At 40.5% G+C, this 24,931-nt stretch overlaps 1 protein-coding gene and 1 long non-coding RNA gene across 14 annotated transcripts in view; one reads left to right on the forward strand and one right to left on the reverse strand.

Annotated features, from left to right (window-relative positions):
* Positions 1 to 24,931, forward strand: part of SASH1 (SAM and SH3 domain containing 1) — a 531,067-nt gene that overhangs the window by 480,285 nt on the left and 25,851 nt on the right. For 4 of the 13 annotated variants that reach the window (XM_030268181.4, XM_072927062.1, XM_072927061.1 and 1 more), the window contains exons 5-10: positions 620 to 660; positions 1,935 to 2,021; positions 3,257 to 3,369; positions 4,908 to 5,009; positions 19,019 to 19,151; positions 23,159 to 23,994. In XM_030268181.4, the coding sequence (XP_030124041.4) occupies positions 620 to 660; positions 1,935 to 2,021; positions 3,257 to 3,369; positions 4,908 to 5,009; positions 19,019 to 19,151; positions 23,159 to 23,994 (1,312 nt within the window). The other 9 variants (XM_030268185.4, XM_030268186.4, XM_030268182.4 and 6 more) reach the window with 8 other exon arrangements.
* On the reverse strand, positions 13,114 to 15,430 carry LOC140683730 (uncharacterized). Its single transcript, XR_012055104.1, has 2 exons — positions 14,935 to 15,430; positions 13,114 to 13,833 (listed from the first exon to the last, which is right to left on the reverse strand). It is a non-coding gene; the product is annotated as an uncharacterized lncRNA (long non-coding RNA).

A 24,931-nucleotide genomic window follows, 5' to 3' on the forward strand; every position in this document is an offset into this window, starting at 1 on the left:
CTCTAGCTAGCTTTTGAAGAAGGGAGAATACACTGGTGAGAAAGCACACAGAAGAGATTTGGGAGAAAGAAGCTGTAGTCTCCAGTCAGTTATAGTTGTACTATACAGGGTCTGAACAAACTTTTTCCACTTTGTCTTTAAATCTCTACTACTGTCTTCCACATGGTGGCTTCTGGAGTTGTAATGAGCACATACTTACACAGATTGTCAGATTAAAACCAAATAGGTTGAAAACTGATGTACAGCTAAACAAGTGCAGCATCCCAATTCTACAGTTTCTAAGGCAGCAGAATTACTGTTTTGCAAATGAAAGTGGGCAAACTATGTGAATAAATGTTTTTCTGAGGAATCCTTGGACTCCTTTGCCTTAACTGTTGGTTTCTGTCAGTATATATTTTTCTATGCTGGTCACAAAAGGCACATTTCAGAAAGAAACTCAGTTACTGTGGTCAGACCAGTAGGTTCAGTTTTCGTTTCCAACTTGCTGCGTTCAGGAGAAAAGGGAAGAGAAAACAGCTCATGATATATTGTTTGGAAACTATAATTTACTGTAACCAGACAACTCCCCTGAAATGTGAAAAGCCTGCATCAATAAGTCCATTTCTCTTTTGTGTCCTAGGCTCTCCATTCATAAATCAAGTTCAGAAGAAGGCTCTGTAGGTCAGTATATTTCATTTTATTTGATACTCCAATGGAATTCTTAAACAGCTTTTGAGTTTTGCTTGTGCTGGGATGTGAAGAGCTGGCAGAAGTCAGCAACATTTGTGTGGGTGAAGGGCTAGTCTCAGCAGCTTTCAGTTTGATGCTGAGTGTCTCAGTGATCACGAAAACTGCCCAGCTAGCATTGTCATGTGATAAATATGCATCTTTTCACTTGTTATATTGAATTGAAAATGTTTGCATGTTAGATCACTGCTAGCCTGTCCTTTTGTATTCCAAAAATTACCACCACCAATAAATAATGGGAGTTCTTTGTTATTTTTGTTTGTGTCATGCCAGCGTCTCTCTTTGTTTCTGAAATTGCTTATTGGAAAAGAAAGATAAATTTGGGAGATTTTTCTTCTTTGTTTGCTTTTAATGGTATTCTAGGGCCAAATCCACACAGTCTAAACTTAAGCAGTATTTCAGAGAGTCAGGAAACTCAGCTCTAGGTCATCCAGGGCAAGATCTTAAATACTAATAGCTCTTTGTCAGTAGCATTTCTGCCAGATCAGGCACAGTGTGTTCATTTGTAGGTGACATAAACTTTATAGCATGCACCCTGGTTAATTCAACAGAACACAGATATATATGCCCTACCTTGAGCTAGGACCCATTTTTCTTTCTAGAGCAAATCTTTGAGGTCATCAATCCATATGGAAATCTGGTACTTGTGGACATGGAGACCCAGCCTTGTACAGTCCACATACAGAGAGCAAGAGTCAGGTGTAGCTGATGATCTCATGCCAAGTAGCAGAACATGTGTGTGTATATCTTAATTATTTCATTTCTTGATAGATATGCACAGATATACTAGAAAATCACTTTTCTGGATTGTGGCTTAGGCTGCATAATTTTGATTCAGTTAAAGAGAATAAACCAACAAAATAACTTCAAAAACACTTCCCGACTTGACATTAACAACTCAGCAGACATCAAAATCAATGTAAAATATTTTCTTTTTATGATTAAAAATATTTAAGTTACTGGCTTATTTAGGTCCTCTATAGCATTGGCAGTTATAAAACAATGTGCATTGCCCTGAAATAGCTACATCATCATAGTTCTAGTGTGAATAAATCAAGAAAACCAGAAAATTTGAGGGTTTTTTATTCTTGTTGCTGATTTAAAAATGCAATGTAATGCTTAAAAGCTTCTCTAGAATTTACTAACTAATGTTTCTTTCTAATTTTTTTTCCCTTTCCCCTCATCCTCCCACTCCACTTTCCTTTTAGGGAAAGCAGACTGGAAAAAGAAAAACAAGTTTTTTTGGCAGAATTTCCGAAAAAACCAGAAAGGACTAATGAGGCAGACTTCAAAAGGTAAAGCTTTTTCAATAGTGCACATCCTATCCATATAAAATGTAAGGAGCCAGCACCACAAAGGAATAAAATGCATTTGTAATAGTGTGGCAGCTGGGGTCTGTGGCTCTGGAAGTGTTACAGGTTTGGTTCATCATGACAGTGTTCAGAATGATAAGTCAAATTCTTGAGACTGCAGAGATGATGCTGGGCTGCTTTTAGTCCTGACTGAAGTGATACAGTTAATATATAAATAATACGTGTACCTAAACAAGATGCTTGATTTTTTTCCCTAGTCCCAACTTGATAAGATAAATACTGCCCTGCTTAAATTAGAAGGATATTTGTTCTTTCTTTGGCATTTTGTTATTTTGACCTGTTTGCTTTCGGCTTGAATCCCGCCTGTCATTGTAGAAGACACTACAAGAAGAAGCAGTAAAAGTGTCTCTGGTGACCAGTGCAAATGTAGGATTGATCCCACTTAAACCAAGGTGTCTTTCTCTAGTTCTTCTGCAAAAGATGCATCTGTGGATTGCATTAAGTATTTCTTTTCACACAGAAAATTTCTGATTCCCCATGTGTATCTGTTAGCTTCTTATGTTGCAAACAGATGCTTCTCTCTGTGTTCAGGTAGATTGTGCAAGATGACAAAAGCCCACTTAGTTGGTCCAAAAGTGACACACTTCCAGTTAAGTGTGGATCCTTGCTGGTTCTTGAGGCATGTGCCAAGCACATACCAGAAGGAGAAGTAGTTGAGAGTGCAATACATCTGGCACTGTGTGCCAGCTTAATGGGTGATTAGCTAGTCTGGATAGATCACAAGCAGTGGCCAGTTCACAGCAGAGAGCTGCAAGGGCCCAGCACACCATTCCTAAACAAGCAAGTTCTGATTTCAGTATTCCTCAGGGCTGAGTGCTTGACTTTTCCAGCATTAGCACCTCCTCTTTTAATTCTTGTCTTTCAGGGTCAATAGCCGTGTGATGACGGTCAGTTTTTATTTCTCCTTTTCGTGCTTGCTTGCTTTCAGTATCAAAGTAGAATTCGTTTTTTAGTTCTAAATTACTTCCTTTTATTGCTCAGTTACTTCAAAATCATTCTGTTCTTTGAAATCGTACCACGAGCCTGCTCTGGGGAGGGTCTGTTTCTGGCCAGCCAGATTTTAGAGCACTGGGTAAAATCCAGTTTCAATGTACCCAGCCCTGTGCATGAATTCTTATGTGTGCTTAAAATATTTGTGCTTTTTCTTTTTTTTGCAGGAGAGGATGTTGGTTATGTGGCCAGTGAGATCACAATGAGTGATGAGGAACGGATCCAGCTGATGATGATGGTGAAAGAGAAGATGATCACCATTGAGGAAGCACTTGCTAGGGTATGATATGTGCATACTTTAATCTTGACAAACATGTTTAAGAATGTAGAATGTATCAGTCTGGAGTTTTACTTCATTCACAAAACATAGGAGGAGGTGGAGAAAGCCTGCCTGTTTGCCCCATTGCAATGGTAGCATAAATTAGATAGTAATTCCTTTGTTTATTGGGAAGAGTGAGCTTTAGCTCAACCAGAAATGGATATCCAATACATGATAAATTGAGTCCTAAAAGCATTGCTTCTCTCCATTAACAATACAAGGTGCTAATCAGAGAAAAGATTAAGTGCAGACCTTTTCACTGCAGCTGTCTAAAGTGAGGGAGAAGAATCTCTCTAACTTACATTTCTTAATATTTTCCTTTAAGCTGAAATTTCTCATGCTTATTTCTTAGCCAAAAAGGTGATGTTTTACTTTAATAACATTCAAAAAACCATATTCAGCTATTTTTAGCGTATATCATTATGCCAAATGTACAACACAGGGTTGGTTTTTTTTTTTATACTTAAGGTGGCTGTCACAAGTGTTTCATTACAAACTCTTAAGTGTTAATAAGCCACAAGAAAAAGAATGTCTTTTAGTTCTTAATAAAGTATTGCATTTTTAGTTCTTAATAAAGTATTGCATTTGTGCAGCAATAGGGCCAAGGTTTTAATTTCTCAGGAGCCCAAAAGAGGGTTAAAGTTTCAACACAACCTTTGTGTAAAATTCTGTGATGGAGCACAGGATTTTTTGTATGGGCTCCATTATAGAAAACATAATTTAGATTGGTTGGCAGTCAGATAAATATCTTTGCTCATATACTACATCATTAAATAGATTATTGTAGAATATAAATTTATGTTATAGTCTGAAGAAAATATTGCTTTGCTGGAAATCATACAATGAAAAAAATGCAAGATTTTAAAATTACTGTGTTGGAATATTGCAAATTATTTTCTTCTCTGCTGTTAGTTTTGTGGGGTGAAAGGGTAGTACCTAATCTGATATTTCATATGTGGACTGGTAGATTTTCCCTCTAGTGGTCTGAGCTACAAGCAACAGCCTTGTTTTTTTAAAATACCAGTTCTTGATCCTTACAACGCTTTGACTCCTGTAATATTGGTTTTATCTGAGGCCTTTTATTGAACAATGGGAGAGATTATTTTTTTTAATTACAGAGGATGGTTCCTAGTCTTTACTGCAGATAATTTTCTTTATGAAGGAAATTGGCAAGTCATTGTGATTTAGTCTGTCCACTGTAAACTCTGCTTCTGAGATGGGGACACGTAATTTATGTTTTACCAACAATAGGTAATCAAATGTCAGTATTTACAGATAATCTCCTTCTAAGAAAAAAAATCCCAGCAACTCATTTTTAATACTTCTGGTTGTTGGACAATTTATTTTGAATAAGTGAGTCATGCAGTGGAAAAATTGAGATTTTCCCAGATCCACAATGATACATGGGGAAAAAAAATGAAATTACATTAACTCTTGCTATATTAATGAAGATTGATCTCTCCTTGTCACTGAAAAATGTCTGTCTTTTCAAATTTCAGTTGAAAGAATATGAAGCCCAGCACAGGCAATCGAGCACTGTAGATGCTACAGAATGGCCTGATGGTTCTTACTCGACACTTGATGGGTCTTCCAATTGTAATGTAAGTACTGTCATTGTGATATAGCTCCCCAGTGTCATTTAATATTTAAATTCTTTCATTGAAGTACTGAAATATCCTGATTTACCTGGCAATTTCCTTAATAGCAAATACGTCACTGACCTTGTTATGCTCTGTTCTGTCTGCAGAGAATCTTTAACTTGCATTTTAAATCTTCAAAAGATGTTGTCATAGACTCCAACAGTCTTGCTGTGTAATTTCTCTTTTTTTTTTTTTTTTTAATCTCACCCGTTTGTCCCTGAACTTTTGAAACACAAGTTGTCCCAGGCAAAAATCCCCTTGTTTCAAAATGCACAGGAAAGGGTTTTAGGTCATTTAGAGGGAAGTTGTTGATTCACCAGTAGAGTTTCTCAGGCTTTTCTAACCCTTGTTGATACATTCTAGATGAGGATCTGGCTAAGTCTTAGCTGTCTGTTGCCTTCAAACACTTCTGTCTCTGCATTTGCAAACTCACAGCCTAGAGTTTGTGGCTTTTGTCAGATCCATAAACAGTAAGGCAGCTTTCCTCCCTTTTTTTTTTTTTTTTGCTTCTGAGCTGTTTAACTTCTGTTGCTTTTATGGGCACCAGACAGTCTTTGTGTTATGCCATACTGCATTAATTAATTTTTCCTTCCAGATATCTTCATTTTTACTGAGTAATTTATTCCACTTCAGTTCTCTCATTGGAAGTTCACAGATAAATCTTAGAGAAGAACACATTTGACTGTCAAATTCAAGCTCTTTGTAACCCATATAATTGAATCATAGGCTTTTGAGACGATTGGTTGATTTATTTATTTTATTGTCAATGGAATTTCCTGCTAACTGCAGCAGGCAGTTAGCTCCTCCTTCCTAAATGAAAAAAGGAATGCAATGTCATTTTATGAGATGTTTAACATATTTGGTGGCAGAGAAAGATTTTGTTGTATTCAAAAAAATATGCCCATCTTTAGTTACATTGGAGGGGAACCGATGTTGCATTATACTCTGTTCTGATATATCAAAAATATGCAAAGAATAGGGAAGGAAGGATCCTGACTCTCCTGAACTGATTGTTTAGCCAGCTGAAAGATGTTGGATCTTTCCTCATTAGTATTTATAGCTTGAACTTTCCCTTCTTTTAAGGCTTTTGTCCAGGGTACCTATAGCATAAGCCCCTCAAAACTCACATTTACCATGGTCAAATCTGAGAAGGATAATGAATTTATCTCTTAAATCTGTTGATAGTGTTTTACACTTATGTTGAATTACTGAAAGCTGTGTGTATCTCTTGAGGACTGAACGGGATTCAGTATTTCTGCCCTAATGGAATGACTTGGCACCTTTTCTCTGAAGTTGTTTTCCAAAACCATCTTTGCTCTTTGAGCCAACAGCTTGGTTGCCTCTCTCTGCTGTTCTGGTAGGATTTGAACCAAATTTCTGCTAACTTCAGGGGGGGATCCTTATTCAATCACTGTAGATAATTCTCAAGAATTTTGCCCTCACTCCTGATTTTTGTCCCGGTTGCGTTTACCAGAAGCTGTGAAACTGCTTGCCTTCAAGGGAAGAGGATCATCTGCAGAAATGAGAGTTCAAAACTCAGCTTGACTTTATTTTTTGTGGACAAGAATGAAACTGAGGTTAACTGGGGTGAAAGACTTTGGGCTGTAATTGTCAAAAGGGAAAAACAAACAAAGAAAAGTATCAGATATATCTAGAGATAGGATATGTGTTCACTCTGACTTTTTTGCCAAAGGACCTCTCTACTAATCTGAAATAACCAGCTTTTGAGGCATGCAAAGATGATTCTGTTTTCAAGCCCTTTCTTTCCTAAATGGTTTGAGTTTCAGTGCCGTTTGTATGATTTGTACTCTGAATGTTTGGATCCTCGACTTAAAATTACCCTACTCATTTTATATAGGCCATGAAGCACAGGTGGGTTTCCATATATTAAAAATATACTTGTAAGTAGCCCACTGTCTTATGCTTAAACTCAGAAAGTAATTGAAAATACAAGTCCCTGAACTAAACATTTCTGCTTTGAATTTGAAGTCCTTGGGCTGAAGTTCTTTTGGTTCTGTTTGCTTTTTAAATTTATTTTTTTATTTTTCAGTTTCACAGCCAAGTTGTTACTAGGCAGTTTTTAATGAAACAATGTGATCATTTTGTAAACAAAACAGAAACAAGTTAGAATCTAAGCAATGAGAGAATCTAAAAATGAAGGCAGAATGTCTGGAGTGTTCTGAGGTTTTAAGTAATCCTTTCCTTTCAAGTCAGCTGTGCCCACAGCATACAAATAATATCTAAAATGCATATATCATAAGTTATTGTTTTCCTTTTTAGAAAAAGACCACTTTTTAAAAAAAGCTTTAATAGCTGTTATTTTTATGACTAACATAACTGGTATTGATTTAAAGATTCTTATTTTAAAGATTGATTTGAGGATTCTGTTTTCAAGGTTCTCCTCTTTTAAATTACTCTACCAGGAAATGGAAACTTGCATTTCATACCCTTAAAAAAACTAAACCCTAAAGATGAATCACAAAGGAGTGAGGAGTAGAAAGGTCAGCATCCCAAGGCAGGCAGCCCCATGTCATTGCTGTGCTCTTAATTTTATGTCCTGTTTGTTTGTTCTTAAGAAACAAATAAACAAACAAAAGCCTTGCCAAGCCAGTAGGTGACCTGTTTTTTTGCCATTATGGAGTAATTAGTAGCATTCAGTCTCACTGCTGTGGTCCCCCTGTTTCACAACAAAATACGTGTGTTCTTTATTTGCTAATGTGGGTATGCAGTTGAAACTGTTTTTCTTTTCAGTCAGATGTATCAAAGCTCTAAAATACCTCATGATTTTCTTACAAATTTATTTCTGAATATTTACGTTTCATCTCTGTTGCAATGAAGGCAGTTCACATTAACACTAGACAAGCTTTCATTGCCTTGTGCCAGGCATTGGGGTGTAAAGCAGGTGCAGATTACAAATGGATCCCTTTCTGGGTTGTAGATAAGGCCCTATTTGTCCTCAGGAGTCAGAAAGTCCAGGGAAATAGAGGACTTCAAAATTGTATCACATTCTTTCTTTACACTGAGGTGCCTTTTATGCTTCCTAAAGATAGAAGAGCATTTGATAACTTTTGGGGGCTGACATTCTCAGTTCATCTAAAATAGAGCTGCTTCATCCTCAGAGCCCTTGCTGGTATGGCACCAGCCCAGCCTGAAGAACCAGCACAAGGAGAAGTCAGTATGTTCAGTGTGTCAGTTTCTTTCCTTTGCCCTCTGCTAAAGACCAATAATTGTACCACTTGCCATGTTTCATGCCAGAGTGGGGAAATGGAAGAGGGGAAGCACCAGGGAGCTTGACAGAAGTGTGTATCATATGTGTGCTGACACTGACAAAAAACAGTAATTAATTTCACTGACAGTTGCTGTAGATGCAAGTTAAATGAAGTTGTAATTATCTCTAGACTAAACTGGTTTCTTGGTCTCATCTTCTGTGTTTTGGTTTTCATCAGCAGGTAATGCTCACCCATCCAGGAAACTTCAAGGTAGTGTAGCTGGCCTTCATTTGAAAGGTGCCACAGTAAGCTGTACCATGCTTGTCTGACATCACCCCCCCACCAGATGTGCCTTAGGAGCCTCAGGAGAAAGGCCATAATATTTGAGTGGAGAGAACAAAAGCATTATTTCCCTTCAACAATATGGCCCACACATGGGCAGTGGGGGGGGCCTGCAGTGCTGTTTTACATCCTGCCCTCCCAGCACTTGTTTTCCCAGGATCATTACATTACCAGTAGGAAACTGGCACCCCATTTGTTTTCTCTGAGGAGAGTGGCAGCAGTGGTGTAGACCTGTAAGTGTGCTGTGTACGTCTGCCTCTGCTGTGAGGCTGATGCTGGGTACAGTTCCCACCTATGTGCCCTCTCTTTTCTGTCTTCTATAGATCCCTTTTTTAACAGATGGCAGTCCATTGAATCCACACACCAATAGCTCTAGCTGGACTGAGATAATAATTTGTTGCTCCTGTACTTACTATTATTTCTTTTTTTAAAAAAAAAAAGTGGTTAAATAGGGATAAAAGTTGAAATGCTGTGCTGAATTGGGTTTGTGTCTGCTGCAGGCATCAAAGACAGAGTAACAGGTGAGAATGAACTTTGAGCTGTATTCATTTCAGTCCCAGATATGCTGAAGCTGTTGAATCAGGATTATGTTACCCATGGTACAAACCTGACTCTGAAAAATAAGGCTGATATAATTATCTCTGACTCATGACAGTCATTACTGTGTTTGGTAAGTGTGAAGAATAGTAAGAAAAGAAATAATGGAAGCGTAACTTCTGTAGCAACAATTACCTCAAGAGTAAATCTAAGCATAATTACAGCAAATCCACATTATTCAGGGTTATACTGTTTTTCAGTATGTGGATGCCTTCTAAATGCAGCTATTTTTTAACTGATTTTTATTCATACTACTGATGGATTCTTTAAAATTTTAACCATTGGTTAACATTATTATTGCTCATAATACAGAACTGTTAGCATAAAGAGAAAAAAGTCTTTCTTTTGGTATATTCAGTTTAATTTGTTTGAAATCAGCTCAGAGTCAATGTATCTTGGGAAGCAGCATTGAGCATCCATAGCGAGTGGGTATGATGAGGTTTGTTTTACTTTAAAAAGTAGAATTTGATTTGAATCAATGTGAATATTTTGAAATCTTATCCTTGGTTTTGCTGTTATCCCAGGACTCATCATTTATGGTAAGGTTTCCACGAAAGGCTAAGGGATAGAAGAAGATTTTTCTGTGTTTTAGTTCTCCTTGGAGAACTTGTTGCTGCCTACAGGCCCTGCATGCTCTTTCAAATAGCAGAGGGAAGCTGCTGCTGAGCGTGGCTGTGAATGAATGCAGAGCTTTCATCTTCACTCCAAAGAATCTTGTGACCCAATTTCTCTTAAGATTTCCTGGAAGGCAGTGACGTGCCTTGTTGTATTGGGTAGTGTATTTATTATTACTACTCAAATTCCTGTAGTACTATTAGTGCTTAGTAACAGTTATGAGGAAAAAGAATCTATAATAAGAATGCTTCAAAACGGTAGTGGTGAATTCCCACACTATGTGCCTGTCACAGAGACCTGTCCTGGGAGGCAGTGGCTGCCCTCCTTGTCCGCTGATCACAGGGATGGTGTCCAGCACCTCTGAGTGAAAGCTGGTAGCAGAAGAATTGCAGTATATTTTGTTACGATCTTTCCCCTCTATCTATGCATAAGAGCAGGAATTCCTATGGGTACAAGAATACAAAAACATTCATAAGAGAAGTGCAAATTGTCATTACAGTTCCCATGACACAACCCAAAGGAAGGTCAATGCTGGGGAGTGATGATAGCAAAGCATGAGACCATTGATGTCTTTGTATTTGGTTTTGTAGAACACTCTTATGGAGCTTCTTACCTGTTTTTTTTTTCTGAAATTTTCCAGAACACATCAGAATTTGCAGGAGAAACTGCTGCAAATTATTCAGAATAAAAGTGTGTCACATCTTTAAGTTTTATTTACCATGCAAGAGCCACCCGTGTTGTTACCAGATACAGCCTGGCTAGGTATGTGTCCCTAGCAGGATTAAACATTGTCACCACAGGATTGTACTGAGCAGCTGGCAGTCATGTAGCCCAAGTAAATCTCCTGCTTGCTGCCAGCAGGAGTTTCTCCTGTAGTTAGTCTGTTGTAAAGTCTCTGAGAAAAATCTTCCTTCTGTCATGACTCAGAGCTTACAGTAACACCCAAGCAGTGGCTGCAGTTAGGCGTGTTCATAACCGCTTCTGTTTGCCTGCATTCAGACAAGCCCTGTTGAATTACTTTATTGCAAAATGTTTGGCCATATGTTTCAAGAGGATGGGAGATGGGAAGGCAAATTAATTTAATATTTATTCTAAGATAGTAGTTAACTTTTTTTATACCCTTCTTGCCTTTTAGCAGGTACCTATTTTTTCTGCTTATTACCTTGAGGGTGAGGGGATGGTACCAGCTTTTTCCTGTTCTCCATGTATCAGCCAGCAGGAGATGCTATAATCCATTATGTGGTTTCCCTGCCCCCAAGCCTATTAAATTAGAACAAAGCTTTGCTCAGTTCAAGAATTAGGAATTTCAAAAGCCATGTGTTTCACTGCCCTATTTGGCAGACACAGGCTGAATAAACTTTCCTTGTGGTACAACAGAAAATTTTAATTGCCCTCTCATTGGTTGCCACTTGTGCCCCTTCCCCAATGCTGGTGTTTCCTTCCTTATGCTTTGGATGGTAACATTAACAGCCTGATTGCTTGAAGGTACTATAAGAATGTAATTTAAGTTACTACAGCCTTCACTGAAGAGTTCTCATTCTTCCTTTGTTTCTCTGATAAGAATTTTGCTGTGTTTCACATATTGCTGTTTCACCCTTGGTTTTTCAAGAAGTCAAGAGTTGGATTTATACCAGTAGAGTATTCCATTAGTTAACAGTACAGCCTATGCCAAAGTATAGGAATTCTCTCTAGAATTTCTTAGCCTTGCCAAACATAAGATTCAGTTGAAAGAGTCTTGTTAAAGACTTTTGATTCCATGTATAAAGGAGTCTGTGGGAGAATTGGAAAAGAATGTTGCATTGTAACAGGTACAACATAATGTGACACAGCTTCATTCTGCTACCTATACCTATCACAAGTGGTACATGAATATAGTTGTAATGTCAATAAAATTAATTATGCTAATCAGTGAGAGAAGCACTTTGCCATGAGGAAGTGTGTCTGGCTTGCAGATATAAATGTCAGCAATGTGCTTCTCAAAATTAAACTAAAACCTGGAAACAGTTAACATCTAGGAATTTGCCTAAGCAGCTATTCTTGTATCAAGACAGACCTCCTGGGAGAATTAAACTTCTTTGCTCTCGTTACTTATGACAAATATTTCCCACTAATTTCAGCAAGCAGTGTCGTCACCAGCTAATGTATAATATATCTCTCACCAGAGTAGCTGTTGGATGCTCCTTTGATTTTCTTATAAGTAATCACAGACCAAACAAATCCTGTGGTTACCTACAGGGTCTGACACTGCACATTTTAGACTTGCACAGCTCATGCAATTAACGTTCTTGGAAACAACTATATTGATGACCTCTGTTAATTTTCTTTAAAATTTTGGAGGCCATTGTTTGTAAGTTCAGGGTATGATGTAGATTATCACATCTTAGTTTCATGCAGTTTTCTTAAACAGCCTCTGCAAGGATTAGAGGTCTGTGAAGCTTTCCTAATGAAACCCAAAACCTTTAAAACTCAAGTTGCAAAGCCCCAAACTTAGATCAGTTTCACTCATGGCCATGAACTTTTAAGGGAATCTGGGATACATTTCAAGGAAGTTGCTGTCATGTTTCACTTGACGTGGGCTTGTATGTTATTGAAACTGGAGAACACTAGCTGGTTATATCTGAAGCTTAGAATTTTCCGTAGGGCTTTACATCAGACTTTTGGGCTGAAGTAACTCAAGGGTAAGGACCCAGCTACAGCACACTAGTCAATCTAGTTTACATGACCACTTGGGAGTAGAAAAGCTGTGTACAGTCACTATTAAAAAGAAGATTTCAGAAGATGAAAAAGGCTATTTGACTAGGAGGCTCATTAAAGTTAGCCAGCCATCAAAGAAAATAGATGTTTAGTCCAGCTATAATTTCACAATGTGATTGATTTGCAGTAAATCCAGATTAACAGGCCACTTATAGTGTGGTCCTGATAAAGGAGAATCTTCCATAGATTTAACAGGATGCATATGCTACTGCTTTCCACCCTTGGATAGCAGTGTTCCAAATAAGCAGCAACCTTGGTTCTTGTTTTCATGTGCTCTGAGAAGAAATGTCTAAATTCTGGATTTTTTGTGAGGCTTGGGATAAGGTGTGGTTGGTAAAAGGAATGCCAATTTACTTGAGCATCTCAGAGTCTGTTTCTTAGGAAGGGAGATCAGAGCCCAGCCTAGGCAGAGAACTTGTAAGTCACACTAAAATACTTCATAAAGCCACCACTTCTGGACCAGCATTTCTCTTTCCACTTTTTATTTATGTTCTAGTACTGAAACTGAGGGGCAAGATCAAAAAATAGTATCTAAGTTCACCAAAAAATATTTTAGCAAGATTTATTTTCCTTTCAAATTAGCCCTTTATAAAGGGAAATTATCCAGGGATTTTTGTCAAAAGAATTAAAAATAAGAAAATAAAAAAAAAAAAAGCCTGGTAATGGGTTTAAGTTACATTTCCTATAGACACAGCCTCCACTCTAGTGGTGGTGTTTGAGGGTCACTCTTCGTCCTGGCTTTGCAGAGATTCTCTGTATTTTTTTCTTTCACTGAAATTCCATAGACAGTAATTAAGGAACTGGAGGCCAGCAAGAGGTCAGCAAGTCTTCGTCAGTGAAAACAGGGATTGTTTGCCATGTACAACACTCCCTTTTTTCCTTGTGGTGAATAGAAGATTTGCTTAGAGCTGATGACTTATGCCTTTCTTGCAAGTTATGCAGCTAGCAAGTAACTGGGGGAATCAATCAGTGAGCAGAAAACAGCTAATTGAGTCCAGCATCACACTTTTTTCTTCTTTACATATTCAGCACTGGAATCGGGGCCAGTTTGGTGTCTGATAATGTAACTCGAGAGAAGAGGCATTTTGTGCACGATTCAGAGCAAATTCAATTCTTAAGAAGAAGTGTCCGCTCCTAAATTTTAGGGTTGCAAAGCTGACAGCGGTTGAGGACTCGGGGGAAAATACTCGAAACTGAGCTTTAGGCCTATAAATGCCGAAGCTGGTAAGTCACTGTGCATGTAGCATGATGGGGAGATGATGTGCCTCCTGTTTCAGAGAGGGAGAAAGAGAAAAGGCTTTTGTAGTTATTCTTAGGCACAGCACAGCATGCATAGCTTTTCTCAGCTTTCCTTTTCCTTTCCTTGGGCTTTTAAGTTCTTTTCTGTTCTGTTTTCCTGTCTGTGACTTTATCCAGGCATCTTTAATAAAAAACTTTTTAAAGTTAGAATGGTTGGGATTTTTGGCAGATGGAAACCCTGTTAGAAAGAAGAAAGGGCACGTGTAGCCACATCTCCTAAAGGGAACAGCAAAGTCTCTTTTAAAACCACATTTACTATAGAGCTTGTAGTTCTGAGGTGAGCTAGCCAGGGCTGGGGGATTTGATGTGATGTGTCTATAAATCTAAATGTGGTTTTTTGCCCCACTTTGCTGAACAAGAATTGTCTGATAGCAAAAAAGAATAGCAGCTTAACTTTAATAAGGTATTAAAATATTTCCTTTTTTCTTAGACAGAAGGTTTCCTAGAGATTTCAGTTTGGGCTGAATTATTACTGGGCATAAAGTGAACTGTAAAATTTTAACATATCTTTAAAAGGCTTCACACAGCTCATGTAAAAGTCATATATGTTTGGGTTTTTTTCTGGAGCTGAAGCAAATTAATCAGTTATGATAGCTTTAACTGGATGTTGTCCTAGTGTTTCTTACACATTTTTACTGGGACATGGCTACCAAGCTTTGCCTGTTTTTAAGGGCTGCTGATATAACCATAAAGTGTTTCCAAACATACTTCTGTAGAAAGCCACCCACTTACTTCTGGTTTACATTTTACCAATTAGTTCTGAGAACACTAATAAATGTTAGTTCTCTCTCTCTCACTCTCCCTTTCTCTCTGTGAAGCACTAATTCAAGGAGGAAGGTTAAGACTGTTATTTCTCTGGCGTGTGAAATGGGCTGGATGTTAGAGAGCAGCAGAGCAAGGCGTGTGCCCTCCCTCCCGAGCAAGTAGTAGCAAAAAGCCTGCGTGAGAAAAGCAGGAGAGAAAGCAAGAAGGGTGCCAGAAGCAGAACTGTAAAGAGCTCCTAGAATGTCAGAGTACATGTGCTAATTCCTATTTGTTCCAGAACATAAAGCTCTTTACTTTGATCTTACATATGAGGTGATGCAAAGCGTGGCCTTTGGAGGTGCAGAAGTAGGAGTTTTCCAAGGTAAAGGGAGGCGAGAGGTGGCAGAGGGGATTTATTTCTTCTGGATTTGAGAGCATCTTCATTGTTTGCGACCACATTTGTTTGCAGCAAAAAGCTGGGCAGTGGGTATGGGCCTTGCCTCTCTGTAGTTTTCCAGCCGTGTGGTACGTGGTGGCTGCAGTCCTCTGCATGCAGTTCTTGGTATTTCCAGATGCAGTTAATATATTCCCTGTTTCCCTGCAGTCCTTCGAGCGGTTGTGCAGCCAAGCTCTCGGAGCTGGCGGGTTTCCTCACCGTGAGAGCATTGCAGATGCGGGATGCACTTGCTCCAAGGCGCGGGGACGGGCGGCTCCGCCCAGCCAGCCCCGCCGAGGGGCCGAGGGCCGCGCCGGGCCCGGCAGCCCGGCCGAGCCCCGCTCGCTTTCAGCCAGCGCGAGTTCTGTGCCTCGGCTTTGGCAATTCGCTATGGTTTGGGGCTGTGGAGCCAGCTGTCTGCGATCTGATGTAATGTTGCCCTGGTAACCAGAATTGAAACACTGAAGCATTCACCACAGAATTACTACATACAGCATTAGCCAAAGTAATTAAAAGTTGAGCCATATGGGCTTTCGGATGGAAAAATTTGGAGCAGAGGAGATGGAAGTTAAGTTGTTCCTATTTGCAGTACTGCAAATCTGTTTGTTGTCCCCTTGAGGGCACAGGGAGAGGCCTGCCTTGCTGTGTTCAGGGGGACAGGGATCTGGGGCGGCTCTGGCTGTTTTATCAGCACATGAAGGACACCGAGGTTTGGCCTGGTGGAAGAGCCATGTGCCAGGGGCCAGGAGGCATTGGTGGACAGGGCGCAGCGTAGATTCCTCCAGTGCCAGAGAGCCTGTGGCTGAGCATCTTGCAGACTCAGCCACTCCATAACAGACCATGTTTACCCTTCTGCAGTGCTGCAGCACTCTGCAGTGCCTGTAAAGGGGAAGAGAGCAAGAGGGGGCTGCCAGCTGGCTACATCCAAGCCCTGTGCCAAGGCCTCACTGCTAGAGCTGTCTAGGAAGCCATTTGCCCAACCTGCCGTACTCTGGGGACATGGGGGTAATATTCCCATCTGAAGTCAGGGACAGGTACCAAAAAAAGCAATTCAGTCACCATGAAAGAAGGGAGGGTAGATTGGGTTGGAGAAGTCAAAGCATGCAAGTTCAATGATTTCCAAATATCTCAGTAATGGCCTGAACACAAATGTAAAGCATTTAGGTTTTCTCTTTAATATTAGCTGTAAAAGACAGTGTTGCTTGAGCTGGAAAATTAAGTTCTGTTTCCCATGTGCCAAAGTGGAAACTTTTGATAATTCCAAGGCCTTTCTTAAAAAGTTGATTCAAAAACAGGAAGTAAGTGATGAATAACCCTTTTTGAAAATGCATTCATTTTCAAGGAATTAGCATTATTTGACAATAAAGCTTCCTGAGCAGCACCACTGGTATAGTCACAAATTTTAGGCCTTTTTGCATAAACTTATTGTCCATCCTTTTTCACTGTAGAAGATGTCTCTGTCATATGCTACCTGGTATGATAGGAAGTAGGATTCTGGAGGGAGGCTGTCTTTGTCTTTCATCTACTCATAAAGCATGACCTGTTCTCGCGTACCTGCAAAGCATGGGTGATAGAAAGGATCTGTCGCTGCTTGTGGAGGACCCCGGCTCAGAAGGGTGCTAGGAGTCCTGAAGAATTGGGGAAAAGCAGCTGGCACTTAATTGTGATTGGGCTTTATTTATTTTTAAATATGGTGAGCACCCTCTGTACCCACCTTGGGTTTGATTTCAGTACCTTGCGCTGAGGCAGTTTTGACACTTGCTCTTGCTATGGTACTTGTGAATGCAAATGTCAGATGTAAAAGCTCTTTTTTCGTCGTTGTTGAGTCTTCATAACCCTGAGGGGGCACAGTTCCTTTACAGAGCCCACAGTTTCAAAAACATTAGTCTTGCAAACTGAGGGTGTACAAAAAGTAATGATGGAATGCAATCCCCTAACTGCATTTAAAATAAAAATATATTGAGTGCAGAATATGCATGATGGTTGCTTGCCAGGATGCACTTAATGGCCCAAGAAGTCTTGACTGCACTTCTTGATTACAGTCAATAATCCATTCATCATCTTATCTAAATGTGTCTCTCCTGTTTGACATATCACTAAGTTGTCCTAGGCATAATCTCTGAATTAATGCTCATGTTGTTGCTTAATTTACTTCATGTAAACAACCCTGGTACTCTTTTAAGTCCTGTTTTTCCTAAAGGAAGTTTATTAATTACCTAGCCAGTCTTTAACCACAGTAAAGGCATTTGTGCAATTCTTGGATGATAGATTGACCATTCCTACTGCCATATGTGGTCAGTTTGGTATTCTTCTTCATTTTGGAGTAATGCAAAGTTTGTGGGAAACTGGTAATGGACAGTGCCCTTGCAAAAATTTGTTGAAGTGTGCTCTGGTGTGGTTCTGGGGCCCTTGTGAGGTGCATGCCTGGGAGGTAGGCTTTCAGAGCTGCCCTGGCTCTTTCAGGCACTGTGTGTGCCTTTGGAATCATTCCAGTGCAGCTGCTAATTGGTGTCCTGCCCCATGGCATCTGCGTTCAGTACCTCATCCTGATACTTAAGTGCACTACAAAAGTAGAAAGCATTTGTATATTTGGCCTCTCTTATTCATCCTCCAGATAAGCAGACAGCATTTTTACTGGGAAGATAAGGGGATGGCTTTTTTTGGTTTGTTTGTTTTTACTCAGCTTGCATCTCTTGGGGATCTTTATTTTTAAAAGTTTAATTAAGGAGAAGGAGAAAAAAGGATGAGCACACTGTAGAAACCCAGATAGCTGCACTGACAGGAAGTTGCATGAGGGTTTTTAGAGCTGACCATTAGGAATGCTGTGAATTGGCTGGGACTATGAGTGCACAGTAAGGTATATGATCCATACCGCACTCCAGCTGGAGCCTGTGCTGTGCGCAGGAATGTGCAGCAGCGCAGGATGCCAGGGCTGTCCTGGCCAAGCCGGAGAGCCCTGCTGGCCTCCTCTCCTCTCCCCTTCCCTGCCCTTCCCCCCGCCGCCTTCCACATTCTGAACTGATTAAAACAGAGGAAGTAGCACGTTGAACATTGGATCTGGCTCGAAAATCGAAGTTGTCTTCTCGTTCACAAGGAATGGATTGTTTCAGCTTGTTGTGTCACTGCTGCTGGAGAGAAGGGAATGTTTTTTTGTCTCTGTAATGTTTGATACTTGAGGGAAAACAGCTGGAACTGAGCATACTGGATCAGATGCAAAACGAAACGGGATGCTGGGGAATATGGACTGCACTGTATATCTGAAAAGGTCAGAGTTTTCCCTTGGTCAGTGCTGGAGGAATGCTCTGTCCATCTTAATTCGAGCCTCAAGAGCCTTAAGGAGGAGTGAAAGGAACAGGGAGGAGGAAGGGAAGAATCTGTAGCTGTGGCAGTCTGTGAGTGAGGCAGATGAGGTCTCCTCCTTCCTTTCCTTCCCATCCCTTTCTTGTGCTGCTGTTTTTGATTTTCTGGGAAGACTGTGGGGGGAAAAAGAGAAGTCGTCAGTGACAGCTTCAGTTTGGAAAAGCTGTTTATAACCAGGTTTAAATAGCGAGTTCTGAGATGCCAGACAGACCAGGGACTGACTAAACTACGGAAGCATAACTGGTATGGTAAGAAGAACCCTGGAAAAGAGCCCTGCCTGAAACATACTGGAAGAGGACGTGGAAGTAGTTATTACACAATGCATATGAAGAAAGACAAGGGCAGGAATGCATTTCGGTGCCTAGGATCTTACGTTGCACAGATTTAGAAATCAAAATGGTATGTCATGCTTTCTGGAAAAGAAAAAGAAAAAAAAATAGAAAACAAGAAAACCCTCAGTAATTTAAATGTTTCTGTCTGACCCGAGCTGAAAATATAACACCAATTACAGAGCTGCATTGACACAACGCAGCAGATGAGCTGGGTTAACTTGACTTGAAGGAGCAAGCCATGGAATTGCTGCTTTATTAATATTCCCTTTGTTTCTTTGCCAGTCAAGAGAACAATCCGATGATGAAACAGAGGAGTCGGTGAAGTTTAAGAGGTTGCACAAGCTGGTGAATTCTACTCGCAGAGTCAGGAAGAAACTCGTAAGAGTTGAAGAAATGAAAAAACCCAGCACAGAAGGTAAAAAGCAACATGGTTAAAACTGTTTGTGTGAATACATGTTTCTGTTGACAGGGGATAGAAAGTGGAGGGTTGGGGAAGGGAGGGGTGGAGTATTCATAAGGGATGGTAGGAACAACTGCCTTGTCTATTGTGCATGCCTTAAGTTATTGAATTTTTAGGCTCTAGAAGGAGGAAAGTGACAGCCTAGAATGTGGTTACTGCTGATCTGGTATTCTCAGAGCAGTGCTGGAGAGCCCCTCATTAAGAGATTAGAAGTTGGCTTATGTTTTATGCCCCATGATGGGGAGGGAACAAGCCTAGGAGCAATCCCAGCCAGCTGCCCCACAAGCTCACCAAGGAGGTAAGTGGAGCTATTACCACACTGCTCCCTCCTCCCAGGCCCTGGGTGGCACACAGGTGAAGCTCCTGCTCATTTTGGGAGGGTAGCAGCTGGCTGGTGGTGCAATTGAACCACATGGCATCACCCTGTGGCAAAAATACAGAACCCCTATCAGACAGTTTTGTGGGATAGAGGCTGCATCGTGACTTCTACTTCCAGGGGTTCCTGTCTGCAGTTTGGCTTCTGAATGAGCCCTGTTCCCTACAGAAAGGGGGAGAGAAGGGGAGGAGAAGGGTGGGGAAAGGGAAGCAGAGTTCAGGCCCTGGGAACACGATGCTGCAGAATTAACTCTGGATGACCTGTATGCATGTGTAAGCACTCAGATTAATGGAGCCTGATCCTCAGGAGCCTCTCTGCACAGCTATGCTGGAGTCCTCACTGGAATCGTGGGCACCTCTCTATGTTGGTGGCCTTCCCGGCATCATATGTCAATTCCCCTCAGCTCTGCAGTGAGCTGAGCGGCATGATGATTCTTTCCCAGTGCATTTAAGGAGAACACGTGCGTCTTGCGTATGTGGCAGGAAGCTGCTGGCAGATCTGTGATCTGGCCTGTCTCTTCTCCATTATGGTTGGTGTTACTGGCTGGGGTGAAAGGCACAGCCTGTCTAGAGCTCTGGAACGGGCAGCTGTCCCTGTCTGGAAAGGTTTTATCACCTCATATGGTGAGCATAAAGCTTGGATACCTTGGAAACAAAGATGTGGATTTTGAGATGGGACAAACAAAATAGGACTGTTTTTCCACTGCTCTGGGGAAAGTTGGCCCTCAGAGAAGCCTGTCCTACCCTCCTCCTTCTCTCCTCAGGGGTCTAGGAAAAGCTGCAAGGAGCAATCAGGGGGAGGCTCCAGTGATGGGAGTAGAGGAGCTGGCAGCTCAGGGGCTGCTGGGCATGCAGATGCCTTGCTGCAGTTGAACCAGACTTTCTCTTCAGCATGTTATCTATCTGTCTTGCCCTCTGTATCCTTTCTTACAGGATTTTACCTCCTTATTTCCTTTCTACCTCAGTCTTTCACTTAACTGTGCCACTCCTTCCAGGGTTTTTATTTCCTTAGAGTTTTTCCACCCCTGCCCCCTGCAGAAAAAGCACTGAACTAGCAATGGTTTTAAAAAAAAAGTTTGTTTGCCTTCCTTATTTTCCCATCTGCGGTCTGTCTTCTCTAGCTCTGGGCTTCTCTGATTAAATTATCTGCAACTCTGAGTTTGTACTTTATCTGTCACTCTGGAGTTTTTTTGTAGATTGACTCTTGGGAACAAATTATTGCTAAATAATGTCATGGATTAATTCTGCATTACTTCTGTATAACTGGAAGGCCCCCTAAGTAGCCAGGTCTACCTTAGCAGTAGATATCTGTGACTTTTCTTTCAGGAAATCCAATACCCAGATTTTCATATGGCAAATTAAAACTGCTTCATAAATGTTGTCCATATCAATCTCTTATAATGCAGGTCTGTATTCCCAATTGGATATGTCAGAGGGCTGTGCAAGATCACAAAGAATAGGGTGTTCAGACTTGGGATTCCTGTCTGGCCTTCCTAGTTACCTGCAATTGATGGGATTGTTTTTTGAGCTGTTTGCTATGGTTCCTTGAATCTGTGTTATGAATATGAAGTAATTTGAAATCATAGGTGACTATGCTTTGGGGAGTTGGCTATAATATTTGATTGAGTAACATCAGTAACATTTAAATAAATTCATTAATGTTCAACAGCCTTTAGTATAGTATAAGAGTAGACTTACTTTGAAAACTGATAGTTTCCTAGAAGAAAGATCCTGCATAATCCTACTCAAAAAATTCTTCTCAAAGAACAGCTTTGATGAATTTCCCTTATGTGTTCCTGTAGATTTTGAAGAAAAGCACACTAGTCTCAGATTCTTCTCCCATATTTCTATTACTGACTCTGTTATCACAATGAATGTACAGTTGGCCGAGCTGATACTCACTAGAATTTGCCAGTATCTGAATCCATATGTATTTTGTCTTAATCTGCTCCTAAGTGAGCCAAATAACTGAAACTTCCTAATTCCTGGGCACCATTCTTACATAGCACTTAAAAATGCATCACATCTACATCTGTGTCATTATGGCTTTGTGTCATGGACTTGCTCCAAATAACATCTGTTACAGCGCTGACACACAATGCATATTTTACAAGCTGTTTAAAAACATATTTACTTAGTGGACTAAAATTGTTTATCAGTACATACTCAGTCCCAGGAGAATGTCTATTTTCTGTTCAAATTAAGATGTAAAGGGGGAGAAGCGCAAGCTGGACAGTCCAGAGAAAGTGGTGTCAAAACAAGACCCCAGTCTACAGACCTACCCCAATAAATTTCTAAAGAGTGAAAGTTGTATGTTAGATGTGATCCCTTCAATGTCATGATGAGCTTTATCATAGTAAAATAGCATCTTAGGTTTCAACAAATGTATGTCAAATATGTTTTGCCAACAGAGTGAACTGAAGGTGAGGCAGGAATCCTATACAGGCTGCTAATCTGTCATTGTGAAAGGAGTCCCTTGTTATTGAATGAGCCAGTTCAGTAAATGGTCGGTATTTTGGTAACAGTTCAAATTTTACTCTGCTGTAAGACTGTGGAAGCAATCAATAATGAAGTCAAAGTTAGGTCATAAAGACATTTATTTTGGCAAGAAATAACTACAGTCATATTTGTGTGTGTGTGCGTTTGTCTGATACATAGCTAGGAATGCTGTGAAATTTGTAAGGGAGACCGAGGAGGATGTGTACTTTTTTTTTTTTATTCTAACCTTGTTCCTGCATCTAAAACTTGTGCCTATACTTTGCTCAAAAGAAAGCACCAGAGAAAAGTTTCTTATATGATAAATGCTAAAAGGAATTGCAGTTTCAAGTTCTTTATTCCCTTCTCTCCACTCCAAAAAGGAAACCTGGCTATCTGCCCATGTCCAGTTCTTATGTTGCAAAATATTCCTGTGAAATATTTTCTGGAAAAATTTGGTTAAAACTAAGTGTTTCTTTCATTACCAGGACACTGTTGAAATTGGCACATCTGCAGTTTGACCTACTTCTTTGTTTTTGCTTCTGCTAAATAAGTTCTGTGTGATTAAAACTGGTGTCTCTTCCCCCATCAAAACCCCAGAACTTTAAATTTCATCCTGGAGTTCAGCTCCATAACTTTCTGCAGCCACAGGAGCGCTAGGTGTTGGAAAACTGGACCTGAGAGGTACTTGTTTGGGTTTTAATACCTGGGTGTACTTCTGACCTATTGTAAGCTCACTAGAGCTGAGCATCATATGCAAGTATCAGAAGAAAAACATGAGAAATAGATCCCAGCTCCAGCTTTTAAGGGATTGTTAGTGGGAACATCTGTGGTCTTAGCTGCAGATGAAAGAGAGAAACTTAAAATAATGATGAGTTTACTTTCAGGATGTTGTCTTCTGTTAACTAATCCCAGCATTCTCACTTCACAAATGGAAGGAACTGCTTCAGGTTTATCCACTCAAAAATAACTTCTGAGCAATTTACATCAAATATAGTTTTCTTCCAATTTAAGTGGCTGGTATCTTGAACAAATACAGCAAGAGTCTACAGGGAAACATCTTAGAGAATTATGAACAATGACAAGTGTTGTGCTGCTTTTGTCCCCTGTAGGTGTGGAAGAGCACTCACTTGACAACTCTCCTATACTGGATGACAGATCAGCACTTTACTCTGGAGTTCACAAGAAGCAATTCTACTTTGACAGCTCCTGTGAAAAGCAGCCGGAGGACGACTCGGACTCACTTACTACTTCTCCCTCATCCAGCAGTCTTGATATGTGGGGAGCTAACCGGAAGCTGGTGAAGACCTTCAGCAAAACTGATAGCCGTGGCCTTATCAAGCCTCCCAAGAAACTTGGGACATTTTTCTCTTACCCAGAAGAGGAGAAGTCCCAGAAAGTTTGCCGCTCCTTGACAGATGGGGAAATGAAGAAGAGCCTTGGCTCACTGAGCCATGGGGTAAGTACAGAAAGCATTTGCTTTTATGACAGCAACAGGCACAAGCACCATCTTCTGGTGTCCCTGGAGGAGATTCAGAGTGTAAGGAAGCAGATCCGATTGAAGAAAATGGATACTAACTATTCCTGTTCCAGAGCTTTTCTTTGCCAGCGCCCTGCTAGGAAAGGAGCATCCCCCACAGCTTGCGACCTACAATTACTGCGGCACAAAACGAAAGGGGGTGGAGGTTGTGGCTTCCCAAACAGAAGGCTACGAGGGCGCACCTCTGTCAGCGAGTTCAATATCACCTATGTGGTGGAGAGAAGCCTGTACAGTCACCTCAACCTCTCACAGCTGGTGCGTCCCGTTACTGACAGGACCCTGAGCAAGGCCGACAAGCAGGACCTGAGGAGATGCCTGCTGGAGGAGGATGAGGAGGCCAAGAGGAAGTGGGCTGCCACAGTGGATCGCTGTACTAAAAGGGTTCTCTTGAGAATCCACCAAAAGTCTGTGAGTCAAAGAGTTGCCATGAAGGTGGTCTTCCAGTTTCTGTGAGGTTGCAGTGAACACTTTCTGCTTTGTACTTTTAACTAAAATATAGTGCTTCTCCTTTCTTTGTCATTAGAAACTCTTAAGCACTGTAATGCAGGTATAAGGAAAGAGCTTGGTAAAATCTTGTCAGAGAAGAGTTTTTTTGAGTCTGACGTTTCTGTTAGAATTCATTCTGTACAGAATGACTCCGTGAGAGAGAACAAATATGACAAAATTCTACTTTTTTAATTCACCTAGTGCAGAAATAGAGATCACCAGTGAACAAAGAAGGTTTGAGATTCTACAAATATGTTCTTGGTGATGCTTTGAGAGTCACTATTCTCTACAAGGAGTACCAAGACATGAACAAGATTTTCAGAGTAATAGAGTATTGTTACTCAGCTGTGCTCTATTTCTTCTCAGCTGTCATTGCCTTAAATTGGCCCTTCCCTTCTCAGATTGCATCTCACCAGTTCACTCACCCAATCAGTATTCTCCCTTACATACACAGCTTCAGAAAGAGTTTTGCATTAGGTAGTCACTGCCATCCTGCTTGCTGCTCACCACCACCACCACAATTGTCACTACTGCTCCTTCTTTCTAGCAGGGAATGAAGGTGGCACCTTCCCTCAGAGTGTTACAGAAAAGGAACAAGAGATGGCCAAAAGAGGAAATTGTGCTTACAGTGAGAAATTTAAGTGATTTGAACACTCCAGAGGGATCCAAAGCTGTTTCCTGATTATATGACCCAGTTTTGACAGTTCCATTAACCATGATTCTGAGTTTCCTAGGAACTTGCCTTTGGTGCCAGATCTCCAAAGCTAAGCCAGCTAGTCTGTTGTCTAGTTGACAATGTTCCCTACTTTAATGGATGGAAACAGCAGCGCACCCATAACATTAAGCAAGATATTCCAGT

The sequence above is a fragment of the Taeniopygia guttata genome, chromosome 3, assembly GCF_048771995.1.
Source record: "Taeniopygia guttata chromosome 3, bTaeGut7.mat, whole genome shotgun sequence".
Classification (NCBI taxonomy): Eukaryota; Metazoa; Chordata; class Aves; order Passeriformes; family Estrildidae; genus Taeniopygia; species Taeniopygia guttata.